The sequence below is a fragment of the Carassius gibelio genome, chromosome B24 (genome assembly GCF_023724105.1).
Source record: "Carassius gibelio isolate Cgi1373 ecotype wild population from Czech Republic chromosome B24, carGib1.2-hapl.c, whole genome shotgun sequence".
Taxonomy (NCBI): domain Eukaryota; kingdom Metazoa; phylum Chordata; class Actinopteri; order Cypriniformes; family Cyprinidae; genus Carassius; species Carassius gibelio.
In genome coordinates, this window is record NC_068419.1 from 21,723,874 (window position 1) to 21,736,877 (window position 13,004).

The 13,004-nt window shown below is 37.7% G+C and overlaps 1 protein-coding gene across 5 annotated transcripts in view; it reads right to left on the reverse strand.

The window, feature by feature from the left end:
• dpp6a (dipeptidyl-peptidase 6a) overlaps positions 1 to 13,004 on the reverse strand; it is a 352,070-nt gene that overhangs the window by 20,899 nt on the left and 318,167 nt on the right. For all 5 annotated transcript variants that reach the window (XM_052596001.1, XM_052595999.1, XM_052596003.1 and 2 more), the window contains 6 exons: positions 10,155 to 10,309; positions 9,975 to 10,072; positions 6,877 to 7,000; positions 2,156 to 2,194; positions 1,505 to 1,612; positions 493 to 584 (listed from right to left, as the gene is read on the reverse strand). In XM_052596001.1, coding sequence (XP_052451961.1) covers positions 493 to 584; positions 1,505 to 1,612; positions 2,156 to 2,194; positions 6,877 to 7,000; positions 9,975 to 10,072; positions 10,155 to 10,309 — 616 coding nt within the window. The remainder of the gene's footprint in view (positions 1 to 492; positions 585 to 1,504; positions 1,613 to 2,155; positions 2,195 to 6,876; positions 7,001 to 9,974; positions 10,073 to 10,154; positions 10,310 to 13,004) is intronic.

A 13,004-nucleotide genomic window follows, 5' to 3' on the forward strand; every position in this document is an offset into this window, starting at 1 on the left:
TCTTTTCTTTTAAATATACTTTAAAGATTTGAAGTATAAATGTTCTTTCTTCTGTTGAAGAAACAAGAAGATAACTTGAAGACTATTTGTAACCAAACAATCGAACAGCACATTTACTTACACACTATTGAAAAAATACTAACTCAATGGCTTACTTCAACTATTTGGTTACCAACAGACACCATGACACTGAAAGATTAAGAGAACAACAGCTGGTGGCTGTAGTGTTGAAGTTAAAAAATAATAGACCTTGATAACACAGGCGAAAAGAAAATCATTTCAGAGGTGGAGAAAGTTATTACATTTTGATAAATAATAATACAAAACTATTTGGGATAATGTGCACCAAACATACATTGAGATTAAGGCAGACAATAATGTGAATTAAGAAAGTATGTCAGCTGTGATTTCATATTATTTTTTAAAAAAAGTCAAATTTTTATGAGAAATGAATCATTGATGTTCAGTTTGTGTTGATAATGGATGGCTCACATTAACTGGCTGTCCTCATCATATGCAAGAACCTGCGTGACATCCCAGTCTCCTGATGTGATGGATTGCAGAGTATCTGTGCTGCTGTTGGGCTTTATGAAGAAAACATATTAAACAGACATCACTCATAATGAATGGAGCAAAGTTTTTTTGAATAAGAGAACAGTATGCTCATCAATACAATATTTAAACACATATTAAAAGAAGGTGTGTCATTTTACAAATTGAGAAGGAGCATTTCACAGTCTTCAGCTGATTTGCCCAGGATTGCCACCAGAGTCTGGTTGTAGGCACATGCCTTCTGTTGTGAATGTTGGGTGCCATGTGCTTTCTCCTGTCTATTTTCTGTCCCCTCCCATCTTGCCACCTCGTTATTGTTTCAGTGGGTTCACCTGTGTCTCCCTCATTACTCTCCTCATTTGCTCCCTATTTTTCTCTCCTTGTGTTTGCAGTCATGTGCTTCTTATGTTGCCGTATGTGGTCTAATTTCTGTGTGCTCCTTGTTTAAGGTTTATACCTAATTTATATCTAAAATATTGTAATGTAATGCTGGATAGAAAAAAAAAACACATTTGAAACTAAGTATATTAGTTTCAATATTTTGAATATTTTTTTTTTTCATTGTATGCTCTGACTGGGTAATTTCTGTTCAAAGACTCTAAATTTTGATGTTCTTTTAATCTTGATGTTTCTGTGTTCATTTTTCCTGTTTATGTTTCCAAGGATGATCTCATTAGTTTCTCATTAATTAATCATCTATTCAACCATTTCTAGTCTAGTTCTAGATCTCATTAAGACCTGTGTTTTACAGTAGTTCAGTGTTTGTCCTTTCTTGTCTTTATGTTGGTTATTTCTCCTGTTTCTGAGTGTTTTGTTTTTTGGAATTGTGCAATAAAGATACTGCTCAAAACTCACCATTCATGAACCATCCATGAATCCTTTATATATGAAAATATATACTAAAGCCTTCTATCAAAAAGATTAAAAAATACCCAATTGCTGAAGCATGTACCTGTGAGATGGACATGGAGATGTGGAAGAACTTCCCTCTTCCTCCCTGTGGGATTGCTCTGGTAAAAAACAACCTCAGACCGTCTTTAGAGAACAGCGGCTCTTCATTCTGTTTGAGAAATGTAACTCTAAATGATCATTATGCCACACTAGCACCATCATTACTGTCAACATTGTGAGGTTCTCCTCCCATGACAGTGTTTCATCATTTGGTTGCTCTTCAGAGATTAATAATTACTGAATTATAAGACCTGTGGGAGCACTAGACAATGTGTTCGCACCACAGAGCGGTCATATTTCTCCAAGCAACACCAAAAATATCAAAACCATAACAACATATATTAGAATGTGAATTATTATGATAATGCTGCGCATATGTAATAGTGAGTCTGAGCCCTCAGGCTTATTTCTGCAGGAGTCGTACGATCCTTTATTCATGATATTGCAAAACATTTCATATGGCCACTTCCTTCCTCTGGCAAAAATAACAGACATGAAAAACTAATCAGGAAAAACAATATCAGCTCAAGCACAGCACTGTGGGGAATGTGATAAGACAAAACATCAAACGTCCTCGACTATTCAAAGCTGTTACCGTTGACAGACACTGACATCTCATAATTCTGTCTGGGTGGAGGAAGTTAATGCTCACCTGTCTGTGTAGCCACCCCTCACTTTCATCCTCATGTTTCTGAAAAAAAAAAAAAAAAAATAAATAACATGCAGTGAAACATCACAAGAGTGCAGAATCTAGATTTTGGCTATGTACAAAATGAACGGCTGCATATTTGGCATTCTGACAGAACTTAGGGCTGGTCTTAGTGCTAAAGACACTACTGGTAATTTAGTGATTCTGTTTAAAAAATACTTAAAAATAGAAAATAAAAAATTACTAAATTAAAAGGGTGGTTGATTGTGATTTCACTTTTTTAACATTAGTTTGTGTGTAATGTTGCTGTTTGAGCACAAGCAATATCTGCAAATATACGCTGCTGAAAGTTTAATGCAATTGGAGATATCTATATGGATATCTATAAAGAGATTAGTGTTAATTTCGTCACCTATTTTTTATTTACTCTTAGTATTAGTCTTGTGCCAAATGTCCTTGTTATTTTTAGTCATATTTAGTCATTCACATAGCTTTTAGTGTTAGCTAAGTTTTAGTTGACTAAAAGTCTTTTAATTAATTTTAGTCTAGATTTAGTAAAAAAAATAAAAAAATAAAATAAAAAAAAGTATTTTTTTTAATAACACATTATTACTGAGATTATTACTGATAAACATTTCAGTAAAAAAAAAGTGTTTCACATATCTCAAACATTGGTTAAATGTCATAATTACCTGACAAAATACATTTCTTGAATGATTTTTGTTGAATGCAAATGTTAAACGTGTCTGGTTTTCAATTTCTGATTTAGGAGACACATTCGCAAATGATTAAACTGATCAATTTTTTTTTACTTTATTGATACTGCTTTTAATTGTAATGCAATGACCGGTCATCAGGACATTAGCTGTCATGTACAATAAAAGAGCCCGAGTAGTGACAGGAAATATAATTTAACACAAAAAGCCTGCCTAGACGTTGGACTTGCACTCAGGATGAATTCTTTCTACGCACACACTATTTTATTTCTTGATAACAGACCACTGCTAACTATAACACACAAGTATCGAGCCTCTTCCTTCGACCTAGCATGTCGTCGTCACTCGTGTTCGCTTCGGGTGTTGTGTGTTCAGCAGTTTTGTGTTGCAGCCACAGGCTGGCAGCAACAGGAGTATGAGACCTGTAACTTGAGCAACAGCGCGAAGCCGCGAACTCGTTCTGAATATTTTAAAGGCGTAACAGCTGATGAAAAATCAGAGATGATTTTAGACGTCTATTTTCGTCAACAATAATGCATGTTAATTTTGTCTTAGTCAGCGTTTTGGACAGTGGTGCAGTCTTGTCATCGTCTCATCTTAGTCATGAAAAAAAAAGGTAGTTGACGAACATATTTCGTCTCGTCTCGTCTGACGAAATTAACACTAAAAGAGATATCTGTCTTTTAAAATTATGGCAGTTAATACCTATAAAAATGGCTCGGAGGGACAACAGTGAGTTAAAAAATAAACCCCACCTCCAGGAACATGCAGCACAGGGGGTGAGGCCATGTTGTGTTGCTTTAGAGAAGAGAAAGAGAAAACTAGGGGTGCACGTAAAAATCTATTCATATATGAATCGCGAGTTTCAAAATCAATGTTCTAAAGCAGCAGTTCTCAGTCCTGTTCCTCACACTGTACATGCTCTGCATCTATCTCTCTATCATTCAGATCATCAGCTCAGCTCCAACAATACATAGCTATGAGAAGCATTAAACATGAACACGCGTGTGGTTGCCATACTGTATTAAAGCTTTAATCCGGATAAAACCGTATGTTAAAACGTAACAGAAGCAGCATTTACAAATAACAGCGTATCTAAAAGTATGAGACAACAACAAACAAAAATAAACATACCATTAAAAGCCGTGCTTGCACAGGTTCTGCGACATTCTCTTCACTAATATTATCTGGGTCTCGAACTGAGAAGCAACATAGATAAAGCCAGTGTTTACAATACAACCAGAGCGCATAAGCTAGGTTGAGGGGATGTACGTTTAGACGCACACTAGAGGCGGTTTAGCCAATCACAACTCATTAGACCAGCTAAACAATCTGAGCCCATTGCGTTTTTTTTTGAGGGAGGGACTTCATAAAAGCAGGACGTGACCATCGTGTTTATAGGAGAAGGGACAGATCGGTGTGGAATAAAGTTAAATAAATAAATAAAAATAAACATTTAAAAAATATCTATATCTATATATAAATGAGTGCTCGCAGTGATGCCAGATGTATGGCACTGCTGATGCAGCATCTCGTTCCCTCTGGGAAACAGGGTTACATGCGTAACCTAGAGATGTTCCCCTTCAGGAACTTGAGCTGAGTCGAAACGCTATGCGAAAGAGTATGCCCACACAGCCAGACTTATAAATCTCTGCCTAGTGTGGAAGAGCAGAGCTAGGGCGAGAGAACAGAAGACCCCAGAGTGGCTCACCTATCGATTCCATAGAACCTGACGAATGTAAGGGGCGTGTCCTGCATAGAGACATCTGCCAGAAAGAACTTGGAGACTGCCAGACTTCTAGTAGAATGAGCCCTGACCCCCAAGGGCAAGGGGAAATCAGAGGACTCATAATCAATGCAAATGTAATCCACAATCCACCGACTGAGGGACTCTTTAGTAACAGGAAGACCTCTCTTGGGGGAACCATAGCACACTTACAGTTGGTCCACCCTTCTACACAGGAAAGCTCTGTGGACATATGCTCACATTGGACACACACAGATAAGATTCTGGTGGTCAGGCTACCGAAAGGGAGGAGGTCAGAAGGCCTGTAGTACAACAGGCCATTGGATAGAGGAAGGATCTTTAGATACATACCCTGGTTAGAGAACTGCTTTGGCTAGACTGGGGGCAAAGTCTAGGTAAGAAGGGGCCACTGAGAGGGCCTACAAATCCCCAACTCTCTTTATGGGCGGGGGTGAACTATGTTCCCCCACTTGAGAGAGGAGGTCCCTCCTGATATGATTCTCCCACGGAGAGTTGTCGAGTAGGAACACCAGGTCAAGGAACCTTACTCGGCCAGGCCAAAATGAGGTCACTAGCAGTAAACTGTGTACTTTCTACAGAATTCCCGGGAGCAGAGCGATCAGGGGAAAGGCATACAGATGAAAACCTTGGCAATATCTGCACCATGGTATCCAGCCCCAGTGGAGCTGGATGAGTCAGAGAGAACCAGAGACGAGAGTGCAATGTCTCCTGAGTTGCAAACAGGTTCACCTTAGTCTGGCCAAAAACTATCCATATCTGCTTCACCAACTCGGAGTAAAGCCTCTATTCCCTGGGTCTCGGTCCCTGCCTCGACAGAACTTCTGCTCCCATATTGAGATGCCCAGGGATTTTGACTGCTTTCAGCAAGAGGAGTTTCCCCTGGGACCACACAAGGAAGGACCTTCCTGGTGGTTGATGTAAGAGACCACCACTGAGTGACCAGCCATCTCTCACTCTTGTGACTAAAGTGAGGATTAAATCGATCCAAGCAGGAGACAGATGTCCCTGCATTGTGCTTGAATTCCAAACCACAACCAGATAAGTGGTTCTCTGTAGTAGAGAAATCACACCTTTCTTGGCATTTATCCTTAACCCCAGCCCTTTCATGTGAGTGAGAATGACATCTTGATGCCGAACTGCCATCTGCTCTGATTGAGTTAATATCAACCAATCGTCAATGTAGTTGAATATGCAGATGCCCTGGAGCCAGAGCAGCATCCACACACTTGGTGAAAGTGCGGGATGAGAGTGCAAGATGGAAGGGAAGAACTTGATACTGGTAAGCTTTGCCCCTAATAGCAAACCTCAGAAACTTCCTGTTTTGGGGAAGGATGGAGATATGGAAGTATGTGTCTTTTAGATTGACAGTGACAAACCAGTCCTCAGACCTGATCTGAGACAGAACTTGCTTGATTGTGAACATCCAAAACTTCAGTCACATGACTGAGCAGTTCAATTGACGCAGATCTAAAATACTATGCAATCCTCCATCCTTCTTTGGAATGATGAAGTACCGTCTGTAGAACCCGGACTCTCTTTTGAGAGGAGGGACCACCTCGATGGCCTCCTTCCTCAAGAGAGTTTTTACTTCTTGTTCCATTACCAGAGCCTACTCTGGGCCCACCAGAGTGGGAATAACCCGTTGAAACGAGGCTGAGGAGAACCAAACTGAATTAAGTAGCCTCTTTCTACAGTTTGCAAGACCCACTGAGACACACTTGGGCGGCAATGCCGGAGCCTTCAAGGATAATGCACTGGTGGACAGATAGCATACAAGCATCTGCTCAACCTGGGGCATCGCCCTGTAAACGTGATCATGGTTACTCATAACCATGATCACGTTACTCATATATACTCATATACACGTTACTCGGTGTTTCAGTGATCTGCAAAACTTCTAAATCTAACAATGTATTGGCAAATGGTTAATGATAATGATTTACCTGTTTATGTGATTGACTTGCATTTTAGAGGGTCTTTTTTTTTTATTCAGTAAAACAGTAACACCACAGTGGAGTAAGCAATCAATAATACTGTGACCTGGCAACCTCCATCTATTAAAGCACTGTTCATGTGAATGCACGTCATTGGTTTTAAAAAAGGAAAATAATAAAACCTATAGAAATCTATAAACCTTAGAAACGGTCTCTTCACTGTACCACACATTTCCACCTTCCTTGCGGAGTGAAAAATGAACTTTACAGTGCACTTTGGAATATACTTCTCAAATCTAGGCATACCTTGGTGCAGACACCTGTTGTGGCCACACAGAGGGTCAGGATGGAAATATTCTGGGCTCGGTTCAACCAGTTTACAGCCAGTTTCGTGCTTGTGGCCCACTTCACCATCGTCACATAGTACTCGCTGTAATATAGATAAGAAATTATTCTGGCAGAATCACTATATCCAGTCACTGGGTTTGCAATGAATCTTTAAAATGTCTTTGAAGACTTTAAATGCCCATTCAACAAATTAAGTATATATTTTTTTAGATTAGATTTGATGATATGTTCAGGTAGGGATATGTAATATATCAATACCATATATCTTACAGGATGATATTTTTGTCATATCAGGTGATATTGGATATTCAGCTGTACACTCTAGTGTACTTCAAAACTTAAATTACCTTTGTTTTACCTTAGTATTTATTTAAATATATAATAATAATAATAATAATAATACATTATTATTTACTTAATTTTCAGCAAATCTCTACATGAATATCAATTCCCCGCCATAACAAAAAAAAGAAACCACTGCCCCTAGTATGTTATGGTGATAAATAAATAAATAAATAAATAAATGAGATGGGAGGAAAATATTCATTTGAATCCTTTTTTATTTGCTCGCTTTTCTTTTTTTTCTTTTTTACTGAACTATAGAGCTTAATATATAGAGCTTGAAATATGGGGCTTAACCATGACTTAAATGAGAAGATGACGAGATGACAACAAGGTCAATACACTAACTGTGAACAATAAACAATAACTGTGAACATATCAACATGTAATATTGTTGGCAATAAAAGACAAGACTAATATGTATTTAAAAAAAATAAAAACTATACCAAAATCTCTTATTTTCATCAAAAGAAAAGAGACAAAATATTATTGCAGACTGCTGTACAAGCATATACTACAAAAGCTTTTATGTGTACAGTTGAAATATGTTCTTTATTATGGAAACCATGTGTGCAGTTGAAATATGTTCTTTATTATGGAAACCATGTGTGAGTTGACACTCTATTGATTTGTTTTTATTGGTGAAAGTGCAATCCCTGTGAATCCTTAAAAATAAAACAATTCTCAAATTACAAAAATCATTGCCATTACTATTTTTAGCAAAAAATTAATAAAAATAAAAATAAATAAATCACCAACAACAACAAAAACAGCAACAACAACAACACAAAAAAAATATATAATCAATTTACCCATTATTCAGCATTAAGTAAATGTGATTTTTCATTTACCAAAACTATACAAAAATGCTCAGCTATTTATGGGCAGATTTATTAACAGCTTGCACCACTGCAAACAGTCTTTTGGTATTAAAATAGTACTGTCAGGATTTACTAAATGCCTGCGGTGAAGAATTAGTGCTGAAAAGGCACGCTTGACAAATTACTGGTACTTGTGCTATTATTTAACACCCCAATAAAAGCATGCTTAAAGAATGCTCTAATTTGTGCTGGTCTTGGTATTTTGCAAAAAAAAAAAAAAAAAAAAAAAAAGGTTATTTTGGAAAATATCTGGCTGCGTCTGTGTTCTTTAATATGCCCATTGTAAGTTAATCACCAGAATAATAACAACCCCTGCACTTTTATGGAATTACACTTTAACGCTAATTTGTCCTGTTTAGTAAATCTAGCCCTTATTCGAATAAAACTAGGCTGAACAAAAACAGGACAAGGCTGACTAACAAAAAAGTACATTTGACTCAGGACTAAACCTAAGGGCCTTATTTTAATGATCTGCGTGCATGGTCTGAAGCGCAAGGAAGAGCCAATTCGGCCCTTTTTTCATTACATTGCCATAGAATATGGCCATGCTCACTGATGTAATGTTACCTGTGTTCATATTTAATCAAAAGTAAAACTGCCATTTAAATATGATTATATCCATAATACAAATTCCATTAACATAAGACTATTCAACATTATATCACTAGTATTAATGCTGTTATTGTTACAGCTTAACAGATTACAGCTGACCTTGCTAGCTAGCCAATGCCATTCCACTATTGCACAATGTTGCTAACTGGCAACAAATATTTTGAGCAATTTACCAAAAACTTATTTTATAAAAACTTTTTTGAGAGGAGAATATGTCATCATAACAGTGATTTTTTAAATTTTTTTTGTGTGTGGAAGTGACACAGTCTTATCCTTGCTTTCAGCAACTACCATCAAGAGATGACAGTCTGTCAGAAATTACGCAACAGAAAAAAAAAAAAAAAAACTGCATGTCATGTGACTAATCAAATCAAATCATTGGCTAAACTAAGGTCTTTTTCTAAAAAAAAAAAATGAGAATGTTCTCTTAAAGAAACAACAGCGAGGAAATGAACACAAAGAGCATGTACCCATATGACCACACCATGCGGTAGAGGGTTTTAATGAGAAATGGGTGTGTTTTGGCCATAACATTCTATTTTGGGCTATTTACATGGCGGAATTTGCAAGTGCAAAGAAGAAACACATCCAGAGATGAAACTGAGCTGCTTGTGCGAAAGCAAATAGGCAGCCTAGCTCTGATACATGCAACGGCTATGTAGGCATATTTATATTTATGTAGCCTACACGATAATAATCGTTAACATTGTATTCATTTCATTTGTAATATTTGGCATGTTTATTTCCTGCTGTGTGTCCATGTGTGTGTGATACATGTACTGTACATGTGTTATGGAACAGCCTATAGATGCATATTACTAAAGCACTCTTTAAATAACAAAAAAATAAATACAAAATACTGCACCATTGACTTTAGACCAGGTTTTAGCTGGTCAATAGCACAGTCTATTTAAGTTACCTCAATATAGCAACACGCCAACAATGTGCCTGAACACACCCCATTTTCAGACCAGCACATCCATGAGCGCACAAATGGGTGTAAATGCATTTGCAATTTAAATAATGTGGCCCAGGACATGAAAATTATGAAAATAAACTGCGTTGGGCTGAAACTAGCAAAAAACTGTTGCTCCACACATGGCACTGCATCGCGCCGGATGAATAATAGGGCCCTATTACTAATTTAAAAGACTAATTCTAAATTAAAAATGGCAGACAAAAAAATTTATAAATAAAATAACACTAGGAGAGTCAGCCCACCCTATTCTTTGGTCCTCTGGTCTTCTCATCTCAACAGTGTGTAGAGGGCCATTGAGATTCACCACATAAAGAGAGATGATGGGATTTTCCTCTCCTGCCTGGAAGAAAAACGTTCAAGCATAGCATATTATCATCTTCAGCACTATATCCTCATGTTTACGGTCGTGCATAATATTTTACCTTGGGGTAATGGTATTGTCTTGCTGTAGGGTAGATGGAGCCGGTGAAAATGGGGATCTCCATTTTGGGAACCAGCGTGTCGTTGATGGTCGCATACGCGAGCCTGGCCCCATCAGGAGACCACCAGTGTGCGATGTGGGACTTAAAGATCTCCGCTGTGCAAGAAAGATTCAGGAATTTCTCTTAGTCATATTTCACAGTGGTTCAATCAGTCGAATAATTGCAGGAATAGTAAAAAGTAATCATCCATAACACAGGGTCTCTCAGGTCTCATTCCAGCTACATCCACACACACACACACTCCACACTTTCCTATCTTCATTCGGATACAGCTGATGCACCTGGCCACAGTTAAGAGCATTTCTCCATAACCACCTGTTCCTGTATGAATCTTTGCTTCTCTCACACATTGGCAGCGTGGAAGGATCTGGCCCATAAATCTGGCCCTGTAATCTCAGCGGGACCGGCGAGAGTGAGTGCCGGCCCTCTCCATCAAGTGCCCCTTCTCTTCTACAATCGCAGACAAAAAAAAAAAAGCAATTTCTGGATGCCACCAAAGGATGCGGAAATAGGGTCTGACCCCTCTTCCTGTGCTCAACTGGGCAAGAAGTTGCATGTTCAGTAGAGTTCTGTTCACTTCATCACATAGAGAGTGAGTGAGTGAATGTGCTCAAAGAGCTTATTTTGACATCTGAGGATTTTGACAGGTATTAATTGTTAGACAATATTTATATATTTACATTTTTGTTTTCATTTTTTTCTTTCGTGTTAATATGAATATGTTATGGGAATAAGTACGGTTTATGGTCAGTGTAACAGAAATGCATCGAACCAGACAAATTAAAGAGTCTATCAAAGCTGTGTGTTGAAACACGAGCCGAATTCCTCAGGAAGTCATAAATCAGTTCTAGTGCCACAAGAACCAAGCAAGATGACCAACCAACTTGTTCACACAACAGCTTTCAACACTAACACCACTAGAACAATTATTTACAATTTCAATTCAAAGAAGAGAAATTTGGTGTCAAATGTGTTGTTCGTAAGGGAAATGCAACGCTGGACATCACATGTAAACCCAGGAGATCAAGTTAAACACTTCCATTGACTTCCCCCACCTAGCAGAACCAGACTGAAATTCCTAAGGGGGAAGGGCTTTAAACCTTTGTTCTCCACAGAAGTCTTTGTCATGAGAATGGCAAAGAAACTGCTTTTGTACAGATATATGGACCAGAATGAACTCAAAAAGACTTATAAATGAATCAGTCCATCGCATCACTCCATATTCATTTATGTGTAACCCACACATTTGACTATCATGTATAATCACTTATTTTGTATGTTTTTTTTAATAACTATGGCATAGCTTAACGATTCATAATTGTGTTTGGTATGTGTGTGATCGAATCTTCTTGCTTGAATTAGTACAGACAATAATTTATTTGTCCCATGTATCATATTCGTGTTATAGGAATCATGTCCAAAATTAGACCCTGCAAGGCAGGAAAATTCGGACCACATGCTTGGTAAGATAAACATATGATTTATGATACCCCCGAGTCAAGACAATATCTGATTGGTCAAGACAACATTTGAGGTGTGGCCAACAGTCCAGTTTAAATACTTGGGACACCATAAAATCTTGGCTTTTAGTCTCTAGCTATGCTGCTGCTATCAGTCATGCCAGTTTCTAGTCTCTAGCTATGCTTCTGCTAGCTTGTAGCTTCTAGCCATGCTTTTAGTCATCACTGTTCTTTGAGCGCGGTTCCAGCGTGCTTCAGCCTGCATGCCTGCTGCTACTTAGCCACGATGAGAAGGAACACAACCTTGTCTCGTCAAACTTTATTTCTTTTCTTTTCCGTTTGAGAGTTTCGTGTTCTGAGTTAAGTTTTGTAACGTCGACCTCGTCTGCGTGTTTCAACTCCAACCAGCCACACAACTCTAGCTTCAGCCAACGCCCCACCACGGGCTTCCCAAGACATCACTTTACCTCCAGACTGTGACCTTTACTGGTGTATCTAATATAATTTTAACCTCACTGAGGAACTCAATGCAAGCGTTAATTAAGTGATTGATGGTTGCTCATGTCTATGCAATTTAACGTATTGCTGTAAACTTGGGATTCCACATTTCCATTCTCTTAAACTCATCTTTCCCTAACTTTCGATCTTCCTGTAACTTGTTTGAATGTGTGAGAGCGTGCGTTTATGTGTTAGATTAGTTTATATGTCTTAGATTTATCTAATAAAGCCTTATTCATATTGAAAAGAGAAGTATCTTGTGTTTTGTGCTTACAAGTTAATGTCTTAAACTGCCGATCTTGTTACTGTGCTAATTGATAGTGTTTCACTATAGTTTGGATATTAGTATCCAGCGCAGATTTGATGTTAAACAGCTCTTTCAATGAATCGCAGGGCGTCTCAGTGATCAGCCGTGAAACAGTGATTCTGTTCAAATTCCCTTTAAAATCTTAAATGATTCCCTTTGAGCTAAATTGACCTGTTTCCGTTACATCGGTAAGAATTGATATTAATTTATACTGACTATGTATTTAAGTTGTGTATTTTCAAACTACTTTTATTTGTAGCAGATATTGGGGAAATATTACATCTGTTTTAATATTGCATACTGTAAGTTCAGGCCAAAAAACCCTTAATGGCCCAATTCATTTGTGAATGTTGGCTTCAAAGCCTATACAATTTTGACTTTTCAAGTAACACTTTAGTATAGGGACCAATCAAATTATCACTATTAACTAGTTGATTATTAGCATGCCTATTATTAACATATTGTACATACTTTAGCACAAATTCTGCATGACCATAATCTACATACTTAATTATTCCTAATATC